The sequence below is a fragment of the Cyrtonyx montezumae genome, unplaced genomic scaffold, assembly GCF_038088225.1.
Source record: "Cyrtonyx montezumae isolate F1298 unplaced genomic scaffold, pur_monq_1.0 scaffold_51, whole genome shotgun sequence".
Classification (NCBI taxonomy): Eukaryota; Metazoa; Chordata; class Aves; order Galliformes; family Odontophoridae; genus Cyrtonyx; species Cyrtonyx montezumae.
The window spans coordinates 1692625-1715508 of NW_027072058.1; the positions used below are offsets into that span (position 1 = coordinate 1692625).

Genomic DNA, 22884 nt, shown 5'->3' on the forward strand with positions numbered 1-22884 from the left:
TCTGTGCCACTTACTTGGCCTCTTTTCCTTTATGCTGCTCCCCTCCACAGTCGTGTGACTGCTATTGTGTGGTTCCTGACACACAAAAGCTAGCCTGACCTAATTTAAATCAGCGCTATTGAAGCTGTTCTTGTTTTATCTCTCAGCACAAGGGCTGTGCTCCCCATTTCAGAGGTAGCACAAATGAATGGCTAATTGGGGAGGTATTGTGCAGGCAGTGTTGTCTCCCAGCCCTGATTGTCAACTCTCCTGTTTGATGGTGCTCCAAGCCCCTCTCGCTTCTAGCAGCCATGCAGGATGTTTAGAGTAGAGGGAGAAAAAGGGGAGAATGGAACTCTGCAGTCATTGCAGCACGTCAGACAAAGCAGAACACAGCCATGTTCAGCACGCTGGTGAAAAGGCTAGCTGAGGAAGGGTTCCCCGCTTCAGAGAAGGCAGGTGATGGTGATAATAATAGAGAATATCCATCCTTCACCTCCAAACAACCCCCTTGCTTTCTTTTTCCTGTGTATTTACGTGATAGTCTTTTTTCAAACTCTGGATACTGCCCTCAGGGAGGGGAGATGAGGCATAGGTGGCTTTCACATGTGAGCTGTGCCACACATGGTTTGTAAATCTTGGGAGCAGGGAATGCATCAGGGGCTAGAGGGCAGACTGAAATGCTGCCATCCTCCTGAGCAAACACTGAGCAGTCACCACCAAACGACCTTTGTAAGCAAAGTGAGCAACATCCCTGGAAGCTATTCCAGTAAGTGGAAGGACCCAGAACTCATTTACACCCTGTCCCAGAGTCCACCACTAACTGAACGAAGGATGACTGCAGTACTCTTGAGGAGGTTTGGGAATTAATACCAGACACACAATGGCTTTTTTTTTTTTTTATTTCTGCCTCCCATAGGTACCTTCCAAGAACTTCCTCCCTGGGGCTGTCTGGTCTGCTCCTCTCCTTTTGCCACTGATCACTCGACTGAAAGACAGACCTGTGGAAGAAAAAACTCAAAATATTTGAGTCTTTTCATTGGTGGTCTTGGTTCATTACATATTCAGTTTCTTCTGCACTAGAGAAAAGACTTTGCCCTCACATACTGATAAGGTTTTCCCCAAGCACGCTCAGGTGATAACACAGTACAAAGGTTGCTACCAGAGTTCCCACCTGCAGGCTCCACCAGCTGCAGGCAAAAGGAGTGTAACAGCAGGATATTAAACAGTAGTATGAAGCAAACAAGTCCCAAGGGTCCAGATCTGTCATGGACTTTAATGTAATATTCTAATCCTTACTGACAGTCAAATTAGAGAAAAGCACCAGCAAGTCAAGGAGTTTAAAGATGTGTGACAACTTTTTCTCTATTCCTTTTGGTCCCAAATGAAGAGATTAGCCGCAAACAAACAAACAAACAAACAAAACCCGATAAAATTAAATGTAACCATGAAGTTTTTCTTTTCTTTCTTATGGGTTTATGGTTCGTTTCTTTCATCTAAGTTTTTCTCTGCAGCCAGCAGAGCATAAAACATTTCAAATAACAAAATAAAATGAGAAAATTGAATTCTTCTATTACCACCTTATTCCAAGGCTGAAGATTTATGAAAAAAAGACTCATACACTCCTGTCAAACCGGCCCACAAACTGCTGACATGTTACAGGAGTGTAGGAGTTGCTAACACTGCACTAATAAAACAGTAAGGATATGGTGTATTCCTAGAACCACACAGAGTCAGCAACAGGGACTTTACCCGAAATCTCAGTGTTGGGAGACTCACCTCATGGCAATTGCTGGTGTCATTATACAGCTCATACTGTTTTGGAGAGACACAGGCACTGAGAGTGTTTTGCATTAGGGAAGGTTTACTTGCAGGGAAGGAAGAGAGAGGCAGCATTAAAGGTCATAAACCCACCACCGGACATACCCCAGCTCCTGTTCTGAGGTCCAGATTTGCTCTGATCAGCTCTGCAGGGAGCCCTGCTCTCTATTGTCACTATTCTACCGACATCTGGTGGCAGTCGCCGCAGGAAGAGGAGCTGCTGCTGCTCCTCATGTGTCCTGAACGCACCACATCTTGTCCTCATGACCTGAATGCAGCCTGCACGGCTGACTTTGGCCTGGGCTGCAGGGTGGAGGGGCAGAGGTAGCCAGGAGGGCATGCAGCAGTCCTGGAGCCTCCAGCAGTGCCATGAGGAACTGGGCAAGAGGCCTTGTTGTGCTGTGGGCATCGTGCCACATGTGAGGAATACACCTACTGCTCCTTGCTGAGCTGTTCACCTTTCTGAAAGGAATGCCAGCAAAATACCCACATACACATGCACCTCTTCCTCAGCCAGCAGGCCTCTAGAGACAATAACGGAGAGACAGTCATCACTCATAAGCGCTAGTCGCTAAGAGCTGCACAGAAAGTTTCCCGGTGCTCGGAACAGAACTTCTTAGGGAACTTCCCCACCACCACTGCCCCATGTGCTGTGAAAACCACTATTGAAAACACAGACTCGGAAAATGTTTCCGTAGTGTAGCGGTTATCACGTTCGCCTCACACGCGAAAGGTCCCCGGTTCGATCCCGGGCGGAAACAGGATTTTTTTTTTTTTTTCAGCCACTACGTTTCGCCATTACTTTTCTTTCTTCTTTTCCTTATCCCTTATACACCATTATTTACCTCTTCCTAACGCTTCGAGGCCCTGCAGCACTTCTCAGTAAGACACTGGCCGAAAGGTACCTTGTTCTGCAAAAGCAGGGCAGCATCCACATTCCGCCGGGCCGGGCTGCTGACCGCCAGCGCCCGGGTGGGAAAAAATGCGCTACGCAGGACGCTTCCGTATGAATTTCGAAATCTACGGGAAGCAGAAAGCTAAAATAAAAAAAAAAGGAAAGCAAAAAAAAACTCCTGCGTTGGCCGGGAATCGAACCCGGGTCAACTGCTTGGAAGGCAGCTATGCTAACCACTATACCACCAACGCGGTACGGGAACAACTTTTTTCCCCACTTTCCCTACTAGCCATAATGACATGGACCCAACCACCCTCCCAACCGAAAGGGCTGAATATTGAGCTGGGGTATGTAACAACGCTGTCCCACGAGGGCGCGTAAAGATGCATTCGAGATTGATCTCAGGGGTTAAGAAAGGAAAGATATTCACTTTGTATGTTTTTACCCTCAATTCTCTCCGTATCTCCCTCTAACAACTCCCCCCTCCCACGCAGCGGCTCATCCCGCCTTTCTTCCCCCACCCGCCTTGCGAACTTGGTACTGCCCCTCGCGCGCTCCCGCCAACCCGCTCCTCACGCGCGCGCGCCCCACTTCCGGCGCCGGGTGAAAGGCCGCGCAGGGGCAGGCTGCCACCCCTCCCCCCTCGTCTCCCCCTTCCCCGCTCCCCACCCCGCTTCCGGGGCTGCCCAGTGTCCGCGGCATGGAGTGGGAGTGACGGAGTCGCCGCTGTTCCCCCCCTCCCCGCCCTGCAGAAGAGCCGCCACCGTCCCCCCGCCCGCCGAGGGGGGAGGTCGCCGTGTCCCGGGGTGAGTGAGGAGAGCTAGGGGAGACGGGGTGAGGGGCGACCCCCGGGCAGGAGGGGCCTGACAGCTGGGGCGGGCCTCTGTGAGGCCCCCGTGCCTTGCCCACCCCTGCAGATTCTGGAGGCCGCCGCCCCGAGGAGGGGGCGCGCCTTTTCCCCCCTCACTAGCGAAGTGGGGAAGGTCTGTCTGAGGGGCTGGTCGGGAGCGTAGTCCCCCAGGGCTGGGGAGCGGGACCCGTGAGAGTTGGGGGGGCAGTGATCCCCTAGGCTTTGCAGAACACTGAGCAGCCTTCTTCCAGCAAGGGCAGCAGTGTGGTGGGGCCGTCTGCCCCTGGCTCCGGTCACTTCTAGCCTTTAGCAAAGCTCAGCCTTCTGTATGGAAGGCGCTACTGCCTTATTCCATTCTCACTTGCTCTTATTTTTGGAGGAGCTACTTAAGCCTCTGTTCGTCTGTGACAGAGACATGTTTATGATATCTGAAGAGTGGCTGTGGTGCTTTGGCTCTTCCCAAAGTCGCCTGAAGCGCCCCTCAGTTTTCTAACCCCTCATATATTTTTGGCTCTGTCTCTTTTCTCCAGGTGTAGCATTGGAGAATGTCATTGTTCCTGGGATGGGTGGGATGAGCTACGTCTCTGAATCATAAAAATTGCAGAATAATTGAGATTAAAAGGGACCTCCGGAAGTCCCAAGTCAAAGCCCTGCTTGCAGCAAGGCCAGCTGTGAGATCAGACCAGGTTACTCAGCATTCCTGTGCACTGTTACTGTTGCCCTTTGTGCTTGCATTGAAGATTGCCCTTAAATTTAGTGGATGCTGCTCCTTAGTCTCTGTTTGTTCTCCTCTGCAGTTTAGGAACTTCCCTGCCCAGGGCTTCTCTGTGACACTTGTTTCTCCTGAACCTCTGTGAGTGTGGTTGGGTGGAGAAATGGAGAGGGGCCTCAACAGCAGATAGTGACACGTCTGGGGTGTGTCTGTGATTCAGAGCCAGAAGAGGAGGCAAAGATCTTTCTACTTTAAGGTACATGAGTAGAGAGACAGTGAAGGTTGTGCTTTTGTATGCTTTTAGAAAATGGGTTTGTGTGGTGAGTCAGGTTTGTTCCATGGCATCAGGGTGAAGCTGAGGCAGAGGGAAACTCACTGACTTGGAAGACAAATCTGTTTTTTTATGTCCTGTGTGGGCCCAGTAGCAGGGCTGCTGACCCTCTGTCTGGATCCTTATGGTGTCCTTTGTTTGGCTCTTGTATATTGATAAAACTTGTGTTTTTTCTCTCCTTAATACTGAATTTTGTGATTTGGAGAGGGGAGTGAAGAAAAAAAAAAGCTTCTGTTGAGGGTTTTCAGATTTTAAGAATTTTGTAAGAAGAAACAGGCCATAGATTTCCACTGTTCAGGATAAGAACTCTGTTTTGTCTGGGTTGTTAGTATCCAGTGCATGTTGGTAGAACTGATTTCAATTACAAAGCACAATCCAAGGTTTTTAGTTGTCCCTCTGCGCTCAGTTGCATATGTGACCTATGGAAGGTGCCAGTGGAAACTGCAGCTATATGAAATTTGCTTTTTTCATCTTCCTTCCTAGTTTCCTGTCCTGCCCAGCTTGCTGAGTAGTTAATGCAGAAGATAAAGAGGGTTCGTCTAGAAAACGAGACTGCAGGAAGTTGGAGAAGGTATGTTTCCTAGGGCTTTTATTCACCCTCTGCTCTGTGAGACACAGAAATGAACACTTCTTCAAGTGAATGTTATTTCTGAAAAATCCTAAGCTTATCATTCTGCCTGGGGTCTTCTGCATTAGGATCTGTGGGTCAGGAAAGTGACACAGGAGGTTGATTTATTTCACTGGCTTCCAATTCCAAGCTTTACAATTTTTTCCCATACTAATGTCCCCTGCTGCCCTCCTGTACTTGCTTGTTGTCTTCAGACTAATTAATGTGTTCCTTCTGAAGATAGCTTGGTGGATAAATGTATCATGCATCTGACCTGGCTGGGCAGAATAAGCACACTGAGTGAGCCTGGAGGCAGTCAAGGGATAAGTGTTTTGGGAAGTGGAATCATCTAACTCAATGCCTCAGTGTGAGGACCGTGAAGGAGAGTCTGTCTCTAGTGAGTTATATAGCACGTGCAAGATTTACTGATGTAGTAACGGAGAGTGTTTAAGAATGAGGTTGGTATCTTGGTCAAAATTTTCTTTGAACAATTTCATCCCAAAATTCATTCTCTGATTTCAATGAGTTAAGATACTCCTTGTTCTAGTTTTACTGCATGTGTGGTACTACCAAGTTCTTATGTTTTATTCAAGAAAATGACTGTAGTGATAGACAAAGAAATGGGTCTTACTTTTGCTATATATTGTCAGAACCTAACTTATATGAGGCTCCACAACAGTGCAGCTATCATTTTCCAATGCTTTCATGTAATTTTGTCAACAGATTAAGGGTGAGAATGGATACTTCTCTTATTCCACTACTCTACTCTGTTCTAGTGTCAAAATCACCAGCATTGTAGAAGTACCACGCTGAAAGTTTTGCCTTACCCAGTGAATCATAAAATCACAGAGATGTAGTTTTTGATAGGCAATGCTTTCCCCTTAAGATATGACTTTTCAGGTGCTGTAATGGAGTCCCTGCATATAGTCAGTAGACAGACTTGAGGCCATAAGACACTCTTGCAGTCTTAGAACATCCTGTCACATATTCTCTTGTGGCTTTGGGCTTCATACCTGGCTTTTATTGGAAAATACTCCTTATTTGTGTTCAAGCTGTGGATTTAGGTGTTGTTTTCTTGTTTGTAGGAGTACCTGCAAATGTATTTTTGCAGCTTTTTCTTGGTGGTGGTGTAAGCTGATGGAGAATTCTGTAGGAATACTCAAGGTTGTCCTGGAAAATACTCATGGTAGAAAATGTGCAGGAGTTTTCTTGTGCTGCAATAAATAACAGTTTTCCTTTCCCTTGTTTCTGATCACTGGGAAACTTGCTGTGCATATTCCTGAGGCAGAAGCCTTCCAGATTTGGTTTGTTTAATTCCTGCTTAATATTTAGGTATGACAGCTACGTCTTGGAAACAGTTCTCTGGTCAGAATGTAGGTGACCACAGTGACAAATGGCATTTGAGAAATACCTGATTTGAAAATGTAAATCATGGGGCTGCAGAGAACAAGGTCTTTTGTGGTTTAATCCTTAGTCACTGGCTTGCTGTCTTGATGCTTAGTCAAAGGTAGCAGTTCTCTCTCCATGGAGCAAACTTCTAGGTTTTTTTTTTGTTTTTTTTTTTTCCCAGTAAACTAAAAGTGTTCTGAAATTATCTGGAACGTTCTTTCAGATGCATCCTGATGTAGGCTGGTCAACACAAATCTACTAAAATGTCCTTGTGCAGGGAGATCCAGTTTCACTAATGAGGTGACATAAACTGGTTTTCCTGGTCCTAGACTCATTCCTGCTTTGCAGTAGGTTACATTGTTGGCCATGTGTAAGTCAGTTAGTCCACATCTCCTCAAATCAACGTTTGCGGTAGTTGCGTGTGGAGGTGCTTTTTGTAGACTTCCATTCAATAACTGCTAGCTTGGAAATGTATGTGCAGGATATGACAAGACATACTGCTGTCTTCTTTCTCGACAACAAAATCTATTGCACTGTTTCTTCCTGTTTTGTCATCATTCCTGGCTGCATTAGCTATTAAGGTAAGTGAGCTGTTGCATTTAAACCTAGATGAAGTGTTGTGCCAGCTTTCCTTCAGGGCAGGAAGGGGAATTCACTTGTGTGGTCTTTTAGGATAGAAGTTTATATGCCTCTAACATAGGTCATAGCTTTGATGACTTTCTGTCCAAATTCCTGGTGGTGTTTTCCTTTGAGTCATGCTGATTATTTTTTTTTCCCTCTTGAATTCACTGCTTGGGTTGTGTTAAACAGCTTGCTTCTAGAACTAGACCTGGTAATAAATCTTTTGAGCTTAATATCTTCACTTACAGGACTGGATATGGGATGGGAAATGGACTGCTTGATTTTAAAGCATAATTCTTCCCCTCAACCCTTCCCAGTTTTTTGTCTAGTTCTGAAGGAGAAGAGACAATGACTGCAGTGGACACGCTATCAGACAGCTCTGAAGTGGTCGAGATGGAGGATGCGCCTTCTGAATTCCAGGTGCAAAAGCATTCTTGGGATGGGCTGCGTGACATTATTCACAGCAGCAGGAAGTATTCGGGCATGATAGTGAACAAAGCTCCCCATGATTTCCAGTTCGTCCGGAAAACTGAAGAATCCAGCCCACACTCTCATCGTCTTTATTACCTGGGTAAGCTGGCATGCCAGACACTGGGTGTGAAAATATTACGGGAGCGCTTCCAACTTTAACAGATGAGGAAAAGGATGGGAAATATTTCTGTTTGAGATAGAGGAACTGAGATTAGGTAACATTGCTCAAGAGGAATGCAACTCAAATCTGTAGCATATCCTGGAACTGAGCAGGGACCTCTCCAGTTTCAGTCAAGCACAGACTTTCTTAGTGTTAGGATACTTAGCAAAAAGGAGAGCTGTTACCTAGTGAGACCTAAGCTAGTGACAGAGGTATGACTGTAGTAGTGTTCACTTGGTAACTGAGGTCAGCACAGGGAATGGGATAAGAGAAGGGATCCTTTTTAAACTCAGGACTGTCTTGTGCTTCTGGAGCTTAGAAGTGGGATTTACCTGATAGATGAAACAGGCTGACTTTCAAATTCAGTCAGTATTTACTTACTATATGTTCCAAATAAAAAGATGTTTTAGAGTCACACACAATGGCTGCTTGTTTTCTCTCTGCTCTATTAAGCAGCACAGAGGTGGGATGCTTTGGAGAGTATGGAAAGGAAAAACATTTGAGAGGAATTAACTGTTGATACTTGTAGAGAAATCTCCTTTCTTAGTCGGATTGAAGGACAGCAGAATACTGTGTCAGTCAGGATGCTCATAGTTGGAACTCAGATGTAATTAGTGGCAGAGTGGCTGGATTTTGGTAACTGGATAATTTTGTGGTTAGTAACCTGGGAAGCTTTATAGAGTGTAAAGGGTTTGTTATGCTTTGGGGCATGAACTGATCTTTACTGGACCAGTAAAGAAATTTGCCATTGTGCAACTCCATATAGCTGTCTGCTTTCCTAAAGTGACTGATTTTTTTTTTTTCAATTGAGTGTAGGTCAGGATGCTAGATTTGAGGATTTGATTTGTTTAATGATTGAGCAGCTCCTGTATGTCAGTGATGATTTGTGACAGTACCTTGTGCATTCTTATAACACAAGTGCTACTATAAAGGACAGTTTCCAAAGTTAGCATGTTTCTCTTGTTGAGTTTGAACAGTGAGACTTAATTTAAAACTGAATGTTTTTTGGAGCCAAGTTGACTTTGATACAGTTAGAACATTAATTCTTGAGTCATCTGTTTGGCTAACTTGCAGTATTTTTTTATTTTATTTTCTTCTGTTGTATGATACGGCAACCAGAACAGCTAGTGGCTGGTAGGTTTTTAGCACAGGTGTAACTATTACAGGAGCCAGAACTAGAAATGAAGGTGCACCAGTGTCTTTTCAGTGTTTCCTGAAAATGTATAGGGTGTATTGCAAATTGACTCATAACATAAGATTGTTACCTACTGGGTAGTGCTGGCTTACCTCTTCTCAGGCATTCCTTATGAAGTGGAAATAATGATTCTTTTTTTTTTTTTGCCATAATAAGCACCTTTTAAGTTGCATGCTGTGTACAGCGTGTTAAATACTTTGAACCCATTTCAGTAGTTCATATTTAACGACATCCTGCTATTACTGTCTCGATGTTGAGTAGCATTTCCAAAATTTTATGTGAATGCTGTTAGTGACTGTGTGCCAAGGTGGCTTTTGAAGAGTTTTAATGTAGTGGTTGAATGCTTTTCTTCACTTGGGAGCACAGTGTAATGTCTTTGGAGTCAAAGGTAATATTTTCTTTGTAAATGCTGATTGACTGTAGTCTTGAGGTTGTTGTAGTAAGTACTAATGAGAAATGAAGTCCAGGTCACAGTCATATAAATACCAAATATCTATATATAGTAGTTAGTTCCTATCTGCAGTTTGTTCTGTTTGGACATCTTAAATCATTTCTGGGCTGTTCTCATATACTTCTATGTTGAATCATGGCAGATGCTGCTTATGTTAAACACCACATACTCAGCTCTTTGGTGTTTCTGTAATTATGAGGATTATATACTTGCATATATGAGTAGTTATTAATATTTCAGTTTTAAGTGACTATACTGCTGGGTTAACAGGCTCAGAAATTTTTGTTCTCCCTGAACAACTGCAGGGTAAACAGTTTTGGGGCATGTTTCCTGTGCTAAATTCTGACCTAGGGCATTACTTCAGTGAATGTAGAGGGCAAGTTTATGGTCTTTGACTCTGTTGAAACTTCCAAAATCAAAGTCAGGATATTCTGTGTTTTTGTGGTTGGTTTGGAAATTGGACAAAGGCCAATATCTTTATGTGGTTTAACCATAATCAAAAGCTTATATAAGATGTAAAAATCTCTTGACTTCGTAATATACTGTTTCACACCTGAATGGACTCTCTAGAGCTTCCAGGTTTTCTCTTTCCCTCTTGTAGGCTAATGCATTGATCTGAACTAGGGGGTCCTGTGGTGAATTTCTGGCTGAGAAATGTGGAGGATAACATTGAGTCTCTTATTCAGGCAATGTCTCTTCCAGAGTGGATTTAGGGTGTGTGTCGGGCAGTCCAGAGATAGGAAAGTCCAAAGTAACCAACGCTGAATAGGTTAGTGTTAAATCTTGCCTGGGGAAGTATCTGTTTACAGCTAAAGTTATCTTACTAAAGGCTTTGTTTCAGTCTGATCGTTGTCCTGTATCTAGTATTAAACAGATGATGTTTTTGTCCTCTTAATAGGAATGCCATATGGTAGCAGGGAAAATTCCCTTCTTTACTCAGAGATTCCAAAAAAGATACGGAAGGAGGCCTTACTGCTCTTATCATGGAAACAGATGCTGGATCACTTTCAGGTAAGCAGAAGTGTGAAGACACTGAGTCGATAGTTCTTGGGAAGGTTGGCTGATGTTGTGGGGCTGGTCTGGTGAATGTTACTGTGCTGTATGGCATGGAATGGTAGTGGTAGGGATGTTGTATTGATGATTGCTTTATTTCATAATACAAGATAGGGACCTGTGTGTGCTCCTGCTAGTGAGTATGAAACAACATGTAATGTGGCAAGCAAAGAGGTGACTTAGTAAACAAGTCTCTGTAAACTAGCATGTGATCTACTGCAAACTACAAGCTATCAGGACAATACACCTTTCCTCTGTGTGTTGTCTGAGCTCTTCAGGTGCTTGTTAACATGCTTGTTGTAATGCCTACTATCTTTTCTGCTTTTAAGGAAGCTGGGAAAATTGTATTAAACAGCTGCTTCTGCCCTACACTCTGTTGCAAAAGATCTGGAAGTAGGGTGAAATCTCTCTTTCCTCTATCTTAGTGTCTTTTGTTACTAAGCATTAAGGAGCAAGGGGGTGCAGGACATTGGTCTGTTTTCCTTTCTGAAAAGCTTCCTGTTGGAAAAGAATTCAGCTGTCTTGACCCCGTTTGGATTGCTAGCCCTATTCAGGGTAATTCAAGATCCCTGGAAGAGGTTTTGCGTGCAGTATCTGACATGGAAACCATCTGTTAAAGGCTGTAGATAGCATTGTTAAGTTAATTGGTTACATCTGATTTGCATAAGCAGAGCAAGTGCAGCTGTCCTCAGTTAATACTGAAGTTCCAACTGCAGAAATGGTAGATGGGCAATTCATCTCTCCTACGTAAAGAGAACTTTGGGGCTTGCAGTTAGTTTAGTCCTACTGGGCCACATCTGTAGCCTAGAATGCAGTAGTTGTGGACAGACCTGTATGGTAAGACTTCTGACTCCTTGAGGCTAGTGAATTGTATTTTGAGCATTCAGAGACTACCTAGTGCCAGTTTAAAAGTGTTTCTGCTCTGTGTTATTTTTTCTCCTTGCAGATTTTTTTTTCATATTTTCTTTTATTTCAATACTAGGCAACCCCTCATCATGGGATGTATTCTAGAGAAGAAGAACTCTTGAGAGAGCGCAAGAGACTTGGTGTTTTTGGTATAACATCTTATGATTTCCACAGTGAAAGTGGCCTGTTCCTTTTCCAGGCCAGCAACAGCCTCTTTCATTGTCGAGATGGTGGCAAGAATGGTTTCATGGTGAGTTTGCTAATAGAGTTATAAACAACATCTGAAATAGTGTTGGTTGGCAGCTGCTGCACGTGTGCATGTATTTGATTATGGTTGTTTCTCTTGTGTCCTATTAGGACTGTGCCCTCATTTTGTGGGCTGTAGGTCTTTAAGTGTGAAACTGGTTGTTGATTTGGTACACAGGTGTTTGTGTTTCTGTTGCTGTAGGTGTCTCCAATGAAGCCTCTGGAGATCAAGACTCAGTGTACAGGGCCACGAATGGATCCCAAGATTTGCCCTGCAGACCCTGCCTTCTTTTCATTTATTAATAACAATGATTTGTGGGTAGCAAATATTGAGACAGGAGAGGAGAAACGAATGACTTATTGCCATAAAGGTAACTGGTTCTTTTACCATATTCACAGAATCACAGAATTGTAGCAGTTGGAAGGGACCTCTAGAGATAATCTAGTCCAACTCCCTGCCAAATATTCAAAAGAAAATTGTGTCAAAAACTTGGGATGCAAGGGCTAATGTCTTTGTAGCTTATTTCTCACAAATGCACTTTTCTTCTGGAACAGCTGTTTTAAAGGAAATGTTAATACCCTATGTTCCTTACTCCTTTTCAGGCTTATCCAATGTTCTTGATGACCCAAAGTCTGCTGGCGTAGCTACTTTTGTCATTCAGGAGGAATTTGATCGATTCACGGGCTATTGGTGGTGTCCCACATCTTCCACAGAAGGTCAGTGTTCTCCATATCAAATTCTGACAGTATTACTACTGCTGGTCTCTGCTGTGAATGATATTTTGACCATGGTTTTCCTTTGGCCCAGGTTTGGTCTTTTTCTGGGGAGGCCACCAGAAGGAACTTAACACTGAGGGGGGTATAATTACGCTCAGAGGAATATTTGCTCATGGTTACTAGAAGCTATAATTATATGGGAGATGTACAGAACTTTTGCACCAGAGTGGACTGCTGTAGTGCTCCAGGAAAGCTAGAAACAGTTGTAAAACACCGTACCATGCATGCCTACAATCTGTTCCTAGGTTCGGAGAATTTAAAAACACTGCGAATCTTATATGAGGAAGTAGATGAGTCAGAAGTGGAGATAATTCATGTTCCTTCACCTGCGTTGGAGGAAAGAAAAACCGATTCCTATCGGTACCCCAGGACAGGTAAGTGTAGTACCATGGGGCTGCTAATGCAACTTTTGTCTCCTGCTAGCTGAAGCAGTGGAATTTGTGTGATAAACATCGCATGATTAGTCTAGATTCATTCTCAGATGTAGAAGCTGGTTGTAAATGTTGAGGCCTAATTGCAGAAGGGAGTGGGATTTAAAGTTCATCTTAAATGAATGGATTGCTGAGAAAATGAATTTTTTTGGGTGGCATATTCTGGAATATATTTTTAATCATTTCTTCCTGGGAATGTGTGCATCCACCCAGGCAAGACAAAAACTTTTTCCAGCACCCCAAATGCCTCTTGTGAACACAGTGGTGCTTGTCTGCGTTCATAATTATTTATTTGTGTGTTGACTCCAACCCATTTTTGTAGGACCAGAGTTGGTTCTTGTCTGGAAGCTGTAGCAAAGATAATCCTGGGGTGTTCAGGCTTGTCATCTTGATATTGTCACTCCTTTGCAGGCAGCAAAAACCCCAAGATTACATTAAAACTGGCAGAATTTAAAACGGACAGCAAGGGTAAGGTAAGTCACACACTGGACTATTGCTCTGGAGGGTTGAGTGCTTTTGAAGTTGCTTAGGATAAAGAGGCCACTAAAGAATCCTGGATAGCGTTAGCTTTTCTTTTCATCTTCTTATAGCAGTCAATTCTTGAACATGTTTAACTGGAAAAACTTTTAAAAGGCTGAAAAGTATTAATGCTGCTCAAGAAGCGGCTGGAAGAGGAGAGGGGGAGGTAAGAAACAGAGTTAGGCTGAGATACCATGATGTCAGTGGTAGAGCTTGGAGGGTTAAATCTGGATCTAATCCTGGGAATCATTCCACAGTTATATCCTTTTCTGTGTCAGGATGCCAAAATCACATTGCTTTTGAAATTTGTTTTTCCTTTCTATTCTTGCCATTTTGTAGAAAGGCTTGCTTCTCTTGGCGTCGACCTTGCTGAAGCCAGCCAGTAGTTACAACTGCCTTATTCTCCTGTTTTCTCTGAGCCATCCATAGGAGTGGTAACAGTCTGATTTTATATTGGACCTTCCTTTTGCTGCAGATCATGTGTGCTCAAGACAAGGAGCTGGTGCAACCATTTGCTGCATTATTCCCAACTGTGGAGTACATCGCCCGTGCTGGATGGACTCGAGATGGCAAATAGTACATATGTTTTTTTTCCAAACTATTGCTGACAAAGGCTTCCCTGGCTAAACTGTTGGAGACCTTCAAGACTGTGTGGTCTTCTAGCCATGCAGTAGATTGTCTTATATTGAAGCCAGACCAGTTTTTAAAGTGCAAACCTCATAGATGGTACAAGAATATTTAGTATCTTCAATGTTTTAACATTCTACTGGTAGGAAATAATCAGACATAGATCCAGATGGCAAGCTCTGGGTTTTTAAGGCAGAACCACAACCACAAAGTTAAATGACAGTTGAGTAGGTAGTCTAGGGAATTCTCCTGTGTTGAAGATGTTCAGCATCCATACAACGTAGTTCCTGTTGAAAATGAGGATGTACTATAAGCAGTTTTATTATTGTCTATTGGTCCTGTTTGTGATCAATGCAAATATGTCCCCTTGATGCACTTCCAGGCCTTGGGGTGGCCACACTGTGCAGCAGTGGCTTGCCATCTGTCATGTTGAGAGGCCTGCAGTGCAGCACCATTTCCAATGACTCTCCTTGGAGAGTATTGGAAACAACTGAGGCTGAAACTACTCCTTGACTTGGCAGTTGTTTTAGGTCCATGCCTTTCCATGCTAGGGCAGCATACAATGAATAAGCTACAAATCAATCACTTTATCTTCTCTTGGTCTCAGAAGTTCACTAGAAAATCTGTCCAAGGAGATGTTACATTCTGGAGACATTGTTACATTGCCTCCTCTCTTGCAGTAGGTGCCCTGCCCAATGTGTGGACTCTCCTGGGAATTATAGCCCTGAAAGTACCAGAGATGTTTGGCAAAACATACTTGTTGACAAAGGAGATTAGAAATCCAGGGATTAGAAAGCAACAATGATGAGAAAAGCTTTACATTCAGATGTCTTTTCTCCCACTGACAGAAGGGATTTAAGGACCATGTGCTTTGTGTGTTACAAAGTGACATCTGTTTTGTGGTACTGTCATTTACCTCCAACTTCTTTCCCCAGTGCTTGGGCTATGTTCCTAGATAGACCTCAACAGCGGCTGCAGCTCATCCTTTTGCCTCCAGCACTTTTTATTCCAGTTCCAGAAAATGAGGAGCAGCGTGCTGAATTTGCCAAAACTGTGCCAGAAAATGTTCAGCCGTTTGTTATCTATGAAGAAACCACTGATGTGTGGATAAACGTAAGAGACTTGGGGCTGGGAGTACAGTACAGGCTTGTTCCTTCCTCCCCAGCAGTTAACCGTTTTTGTGTTGGCTGTGTGTCCAGCTTAGTCCATGTTCCAACAGGCTGCTTTGCTACTTGATATTGCTGGATTTGATGTTAGTTCAGGAGGTCTGATAAAGCTCTGAGGACTTCCATGCATTCAGCATTGAAACGTGAGAGAATCCTATCATCTACTTGCAGATGAAGCTGTTAATCTAATTCTAATGTGAAGTGAAGGCACTTTGGACACCAACATTTTTGGATGTAACACTACAGTTCTCTTAGGGGTAATTTATTAGAAGATTAAATGGCTTCTTGGGTTACAAACAACCCTAATCTGTGGAATTTAAACGTATTTAGGTAGGTGATAAATATGGGACAGGAAATAAATTTGAGCCTCTAACATTAGCACCTTGGTGCTGAAGTGGCAGAGGGATCTGAAGTTCAAACTGTGTCATTCCCAAGGTGTCGGAATAGCAACTTACTATTTGGGATCTTAGCTCTAAGATCTCTTGCTCAGAGGCATCACTGGTGGGTACTGCTTTCTGTGAGAGGGATGAAGAGCTCAGTGCACACATTCTTCTACACAGGCATGAACTTTTAGTGGTAATAGGAAAGTGTAGAATGGCTTTTTATCACTAGGAGCTCATCTGAGGTATTTTTCCCTGCCCAGCTCCTTTCATTTGATAGCTCACTAATTTAGCACTGACTGCTTTGGCTGGCTTTGCATTGTTCTATCAATAGAAATCACTCAGGGATCTCTTGTCTCATGTGACAGGTTCATGATATCTTCTATCCTTTCATCCAACCGGAAGGAGAGGAGGAAGATTTTTGCTTTATCCGAGCCAACGAATGCAAAACAGGTTTCTGTCATCTGTACAGAGTTACAGTGGTCCTAAAGCAAGGCAGCTATGACTGGGTACAGCCCTACATCCACAGTGAGGGTAAGATCTGTGCTTTGTCGGTACATTAGCTTTGTGGGCTTACTTTGCTTGTTTTATCTTTTGGGAAAGGTGATTTATTTTCATGTCCTTTCTTCTAGATGATTTCAAATGTCCGATCAAAGAGGAGGTTGCCCTGACTGGTGGGGAATGGGAGGTGCTGGCAAGGCATGGATCAAAGGTAGTGGTTATTTTTATTTTTTCTTGCAGTGTTACAGTTCTGCTTTATCTGCCTACTGACCTGGCTCATGTCTTCTGTCACACCTGGAACCAACTAGAACTACTTATGTTTAATTTCTTTATTATATATTTATTTTTAATTTATTGCTTCCTGTGCTTTCCCCAGAAGTGCTGTAGTCCAGTGCACTCTGAATTGATTGTGTTTTTAATCAGACTTCAGATTGCTGTTTAAGTCAGTTCCATGAGTGAGTCAAGCCGTAAAAAAGGACACGAGTCTGATATTCAACATTAACAAAGAACTTCTTGTGGAGAAGCTCGGGCTTACTGTCTTTGCTAAAGCATTTTAACCTCAATGAGTACCTGTGAATTGGGAGTATGTCCTAGTGCTTAGAATGAATTATTGGTCTCCAGCTGATCCCTTTAGGAAGAAGGCAGCTGAGGAATATAAAACAATTTAGAATATGAAGGAACTGTATATCTGTGTTATCTTGTAGAGCCTTGTTCCATTTTGCTTCAGGAATTAACTTGAGTTTGATCTTTAATGTTCTCAGTTGATTTCTGTCAAAATGAAGGCTTTGTCTGTTCATTCCCAGTTAATCAAGATTTTCACTTCGTGCTTTTTTTTTTTTAATGCAGTTTTCTGCATTTGGTTTCTGCTGCATTATTTTTGATCTGCAATTAACCTGCTGTCCCTCCCCATGTGGATTCTCAGTGTACATGCTGTTTATTTTGGCCACAGCTCTTCCCTGCATGTGCATTGTCTAAAATTGTGTTAGTAGCAATTATTTTGACGCATTTGTTGCTCCAAAGGGCTTTGCCTGTTTTCCTGGCCAACTGGGTTGGATATTGGTTCCCTGTACTGTCTGCAGTTCTCTTCAAACTGTGTTAGCTAGAAAGAGCACTTGGGCTTCAGTATTTGGAAGCTGTGAGGTGGAAGCAGTTCAGTTTCTGTTGCTGGATCAATGCAGTATTTAAAAGCTGTTGCCTCTATTTCTGGCTGACCCAGGTGGTTTTTAGAAACTGATGTATGTGGATATTAAGAAGTTATTTTAATGTGACTTGAAGTTTGGTATTGCTAGGGCTATTAAACTGATCCTTGCACAGATGGGAATTCACTAACTCATTATCACAAGTGCTGGGAAAAATATGTATATACCCTTAAAATACAGATATACTGTGGGTGGACACCATAGTTAAGCACAGTCTTTTAGTTTAAGCCATAGCAAAATAAGAAACTAAAACCTTTTTTTTCTTCATTGGATTACATACAGTTCTCCATAAGTGCAACATGTGGGTACTCTAGCCTACCATATAAATGGATATTGTTTATGTCCCTAATGCTGTAAGCAGTCTGTCATAGTCTATTGGTGTCTTTAAGCCATGGAAAAGATTGAATGAAAAAAAGGAGCAGTCATTGCCATCCTTCTGTCAACAAGCCCTCTCTTCTTCACGTAGATCTGGGTCAATGAGGCTACGAAACTGGTGTATTTCCAAGGCACAAAGGACACCCCATTGGAGCACCATCTCTATGTAGTCAGCTATGAGTCTCCTGGAGAAATCGTGCGACTTACCATACCGGGCTTTTCCCACAGCTGCTCTATGAGCCAGGTTTGTAGTTCTTGTATCTTATTTAGACACAAGATGCCCTTGTCTCCTTTCTGATGGGGAATGGTAGTGAGTCATGACCAGTAATGATTACTGAGGGTTTCTGTCTTGGTTGCTTGAGATGTGGGAGCTCTCATCTAAGAACTCCATGGAGGAGGCTGGTTGTGGGAAATGAAAGACCTTGCTCCCCTGACTATTCCTCTTCCACCTATAGAATTTTGACATGTTCATCAGCCACTACAGCAGCGTGAGCACACCACCTTGCGTGCATGTCTACAAGCTCAGTGGCTCCGATGATGACCCGCTACATAAGCAACCCAAGTTTTGGGCTAGCATGATGGAAGCAGCCAGTAAGTCATGTAGAATGTGTCACTCCTGGGTTATTTCACCTGTTCCTAACATGTTCATCTGTTCTTAACCTGTCACGTCTTACAGTTACATTATGGTATGCCTTGTCTGAGGATTCTCAACTGATGATGTGTTCACGGGTGATCTGTTCTCTGTATATATGGCCTATTGCCCTGTGTTGGCAGGTAAAGGTTGGTTTCTGAGTGGGAGGTTTCTCTGAAAGGCAGTAAGTCTTGTGGTTTGGGTATTGAAAGAGCCCTGGCTACAGTCAAGTTGGAACAGGAAGAGGTTTTTCAGACTGGGTAGGAGAGAGCGCATGCAGTCAGTTACTGCATTGGCATTGTGTGAACTTGCTTTTGCAGGTTGTCCCCCAGATTACATCCCACCTGAGATCTTTCACTTCCGTACTCAGTCAGATGTTGAGCTCTATGGAATGGTCTACAAACCTCATGACGTTCAGCCTGGGAAGAAGCATCCTACGGTGCTATTTGTGTATGGAGGCCCTCAGGTAATACTCCAGATTGTTGACTGCTGGTAATGGCCATGGGACTACTGTCCAGAGCAGAATCCTATGTAGCTTGGTCACGTGTCAGGACTTAGTCAACCTGTGTTCTGACCTCCACCTCAAGCCTCAGACTTTTTCCAGCATTTAGATTGATCTGTCTGACTCTGATAGCTCGTTTAGTGGCTGCTGTCTTGCTCAGCATCCTGTGTAGTGAGAGAGACAGAGGAAGATAGTGGAATGCAGCTGTGTGGTTCTGAAACTTCTCTACCTTCTGCAGGTGCAGCTGGTGAATAATTCCTTTAAAGGAATCAAATACTTACGGCTAAACACACTAGCATCCCTAGGTTATGCTGTGGTAGTGATTGATGGAAGGGGTTCATGCCAGCGAGGACTCAGATTTGAAGGGGCTCTGAAAAACCAAATGGTAATGTACTTCTTTGATTAATCTCATTTCCTTTACTTTTTCAAAGGCTACTTGGCTGAACATATGCCTGCACAAGCATTACTTGTGCCTTATTGGTTCCTTAAGTTTTTACACTTGTAAAGCCACTAACTTCAGCTTTCTTGTTACCCTTCAGGGTCAGGTGGAGATAGAGGACCAGGTGGAAGGTTTACATTATGTAGCAGAAAAATACGGGTTTATCGACTTGAGTCGAGTAGCCATACATGGCTGGTCATATGGGGGTTTTCTCTCCCTCATGGGTCTCATCTGTAAACCCAATGTCTTCAAGGTAAGTCCAGACATGGTGGAGCATTATCTTGGGACTCTTAGCTTTCTCAGCTTCTGTAGCTCTTGGTATCTGGAACTGGCATTTTTGCTTGATGTTTCTGATGAACAGGTAAAAATGTCCTGCAGTCCTGCCTGCCTGTAGCTCTTGCATACAGCCCTGCGTTCTGCTTGCAGATTGTAGTTTCTGAGACCTAAAGAGGATGGGGTTTCTAAATGGAGTCATATCCCAGAGGCTACTGGTGGAGGACTTGGCCTACTATCAAATGAGATGATTGATACACTATTCCTAGTGCCCTTCCCAAGTCCCCAGCAGGTTTCTGGATCTGTTCCACTTGTGTCTTCCTTGAAAGGGGAAGCCTTTAGCCCTGTTTGCGTGGAATCTTCCTGATTTTGAAATAGCATGAGTTGGAGTCTGTGTTTTATGTGGGTTTGTTGTGGAAGAATCCTGGTCTGACAGAATTGTCCAGAGGTTTTTTTTTTTCTTCTTCAGGGAAACAGAGAATACTTAAGCTCTTTAGCACTTGATAATTGAAGTTGCTTTCTGCCACCTATTTGTTTGACAGATTGCTATAGCAGGTGCTCCAGTCACAGTTTGGATGGCATATGACACTGGGTATACTGAGCGGTACATGGATATCCCAGAAAACAACCAGCAAGGTTATGAGGCTGGCTCTGTGGCATTACATGTAGAAAAGCTTCCCAATGAGTGAGTACCATGGGGCTGTGATCTGCTAAAAACCTGCTCCAAGTTGCTGTGTGATGCCATCAGTTGCACTTCTGCTGAATACTAAAAAATGGATGAATTTTGAGGCTGTTTTATTTTAACTCATGGGGCTGGTTGCTGCTTTCTTCAGGAGGCTGGGGCATTGTGTCTCCGGTCTGCTTTGCCAGTAGTGGTGGGGTTAAAGATCACATCTGTGACATTAAATTATTTTGACTGATGCCTGGTCATTGTTTAGTTTTTGGTTTGCTAAATGGCAGCTCTTTGCTCCAACTCACTTCAGAGCTTTTTTTTTTTTTTTTTGGATTCTCATACTCTCTTTAATCTCATCTTCAGGCCAAATCGTTTGCTGATCCTCCATGGCTTTTTGGATGAAAATGTGCACTTTTTTCACACAAACTTCCTGGTATCACAGTTAATCCGGGCTGGAAAACCTTACCAGCTTCAGGTAGGGGAACAGGAGTGGAATGAGAAGGTCAGTTAAATCTAGAAAGATAGCTTTCTGCTCCCTGTCTTGAGTGTGGGAGAAGGTAGATTCAAATGCTCCTTGTCTTGTTGCAGCACAGCTCATAGTAGATGCCTTGTTTGAGTCCAGAGGGTGACCGGGAGGTGGCACTGTGACTCCTTCATTGCTAGGTTATGTGGCCTGTGTATTTAAAAGCATTTGCAAATAGGGCTCCTGCCCTCAAGTCCGGAACTTTCTTTCTCCTCTGGAACTGTTGCTTTCTCACATGGCTGTTGGCAGCAGAGGTGGCTGCCTTGCTGAGCAGAGTGGTAGCACACATCAGTGCAGTGAAAGGAGAGGTAGGCTGGTGTTCTATACCTCTTCTGGCACTTCTTTGTCCTGATGGAGACTGGGCACAAGGTGAGGGGAGGCTTATACTTGCTGAATGAACAACTCCTGATTGTCTCCTCTCTGCTTCTGCACAGATATACCCCAATGAGAGACACAGTATTCGGTGCCCTGAGTCAGGAGAGCACTATGAAATCACGCTGCTGCACTTTCTTCAAGAATACCTCTGAGAGCACATGCCTCTGCAAACTGGATGCTGACAGCTCACCTTTCCCCTCCTGTGACCAGCCACTACCACCTCCCTTGACAGCCATTTAACCCAAAGCAGAAATGGCTGAGTGCCCATGTCAGGGTGTCTTGTCCTGAATAAGGGAGGAGGGTGGAAGGCACTTTCCCTTTGGACAGTGCCACCTTCTTTCACTTTCCAAGCTGGAGGTCTGTCCCTGCTCTGCTGCTCATCCTCTTTTATGGCCTGGCTGTTAATATTTTTGTTTGTTTTTGTTTTTTGGGGTTTTTTTTGCTGCTAATCCCTCTGTCCTGGGGATTGATGGACAGTGGTCTGCCTCCTAAGGCTGAAGTTTGCATCCATCTTTCCCTGTCCCTTGTTCTTTTTCCCTTCCGCTGCACCTCTGCAGTTCCTGTGCTCTTTTTACCTGCAAGAACTCGGTGCCTGTGTTGGAAATAGAAGAGCTGGATAAGCAAGCTGCCTTAAGCCAGGAGTAGGAGGGAAGAGAGAAGAACATACTGCTGAAGTCCCAGAGGAGCTGATTGCTGCTGCTGCATCCTGGCCTTGCTGCAGCAGCATGGAACCCTGGGATGTGAAGAGCTCTACAGAAGCATGCAACACTAGTCTTTTCTATTTCTCAGTTGTTTTTTTTTTTGCAGAGCAGATGGAGGAAGTGGCTGGGGTTGGTAGTGAAGCCCTCTCATGCCTTTTTGTAATGGCCGCTCACAGTCAGAGTTGTGCCAAAAGGTAGTGCGGCAGCTGAAGCAGCTGGCTACAACCAGAGATCATCTCTCTGGAGATAACAGCAGCATTTGTTGTTCTTTGTTGGTTTTTTTTTTTTTTTGCAACACAAGGTGGATATTTATGCAAATCCTTCCTCCCTCCATCCTTTGTGCTGCCTCCTGATCCCACCTTCTCCTTCCCTGAAACCCTGAGCTTTCAGATGTGCACTGAAATTGGCTGTGCTTCAGTTCTCTGCAGGTCAGTGACTGTTCCAGTTGCCCATCTACTCAGCATATGCTCTTTTTTGGTTTTTATTTTCCTGGTCAACAGGAACTACAGTTCTGGGGAGGGGGAGATGGAGTAATTGCACCTCAGGGGAGCACATACTCGCCCTGCCCCCCCCCCCATTCCCTCAAGCCAAGGGTTCTGCCGGGGACAAAAAGAAGAAGAAGAAAAAAAGAAAGGCCACCCAAATGAACCACATTGACATGCCCTGGAGTATTTTAAGTGCGTATTATGAAAAGAAAATATTTTTATGGATTCTTATTCTTTTATAATTATGAGTGTAAGATGTAGCAACTCATTAAAATATTGGAAAGAGGTGCACTGTTTGGCATTTGTATCTTTTTGGAGTATAGGAGAGGGCTTGGGAGGAACCACCATCTGGCTCACAGTGGCCAAAGCTGCATCTGTGGTAAAAGCAAAGTGCGTAATTTGTTTTCTTTGCCAACCAGTGGTGAGGATCTTAAAACCCTGATGTTCCTTGAAGGAAGCACAATCCATCAATTGAAAATGCTGAAGGATGGACAGCTGGGAATCCTAGACTGTTCTTGGTTCTGCCATTCAGGCACTGCATGACCTTGAGTGAGGCACAGTGTGCTTACAAGTAGCCAAGGCCATGGTGGGTAGGAACCTCACCCAGCACCCCAACTCCC

The 22884-nt window shown here is 43.9% G+C and overlaps 1 protein-coding gene and 2 non-coding genes across 8 annotated transcripts; 2 read left to right on the forward strand and 1 right to left on the reverse strand.

The window, feature by feature from the left end:
- Window positions 1–2488: 2488 nt before the first annotated feature.
- On the forward strand, window positions 2489–2561 carry TRNAV-CAC (transfer RNA valine (anticodon CAC)). Its single transcript has one exon. It is a non-coding gene; the product is annotated as a tRNA-Val (tRNA).
- Window positions 2562–2874: 313 nt separating this feature from the next.
- Window positions 2875–2946, reverse strand: TRNAG-UCC (transfer RNA glycine (anticodon UCC)). Its single transcript has one exon. It is a non-coding gene; the product is annotated as a tRNA-Gly (tRNA).
- A 356-nt stretch (window positions 2947–3302) lies between these two features.
- Window positions 3303–22882, forward strand: DPP9 (dipeptidyl peptidase 9). Of its 6 annotated transcripts, none has more exons than XR_010622955.1 (22): window positions 3303–3501; window positions 5072–5159; window positions 7523–7776; window positions 10381–10493; window positions 11518–11691; window positions 11890–12058; window positions 12291–12404; window positions 12710–12838; window positions 13307–13368; window positions 13890–13990; window positions 14977–15154; window positions 15956–16121; window positions 16220–16299; window positions 17754–17906; window positions 18118–18253; window positions 18614–18759; window positions 19034–19180; window positions 19335–19487; window positions 20050–20192; window positions 20544–20655; window positions 21138–22207; window positions 22588–22882. XR_010622955.1 is itself a non-coding variant. In XM_065748809.1 (22 exons), exons 3-22 carry the CDS (start codon window positions 5104–5106, stop codon window positions 21228–21230), a joined length of 2679 nt encoding a protein of 892 aa, XP_065604881.1. In that variant the 5' UTR covers window positions 3303–3501; window positions 4343–4513; window positions 5072–5103; the 3' UTR covers window positions 21231–22555. The 6 variants fall into 6 exon arrangements, 4 of the variants coding, with proteins under 4 accessions (XP_065604881.1, XP_065604883.1, XP_065604880.1 ...); XR_010622956.1 differs by lacking the exon at window positions 22588–22882 and having other exon boundaries at window positions 21138–21976; window positions 22081–22555; XM_065748809.1 differs by lacking the exon at window positions 22588–22882 and adding an exon at window positions 4343–4513 and having other exon boundaries at window positions 21138–22555.
- The last annotated feature ends 2 nt before the right edge of the window (window positions 22883–22884 follow it).

Excerpts from the sequence above, each read along its gene's own strand:
- DPP9 (XM_065748809.1), top strand. The coding sequence starts at position 5,104 with ATGCAGAAGATAAAGAGGGTTCGTCTAGAAAACGAGACTGCAGGAAGT. Across the intron at positions 10,494-11,517 it reads AGATGCTGGATCACTTTCAG|GCAACCCCTCATCATGGGAT; the intron begins GTAAGCAGAAGT and ends TTTCAATACTAG. Across the intron at positions 16,122-16,219 it reads GCCCTACATCCACAGTGAGG|ATGATTTCAAATGTCCGATC; the intron begins GTAAGATCTGTG and ends CCTTTCTTCTAG.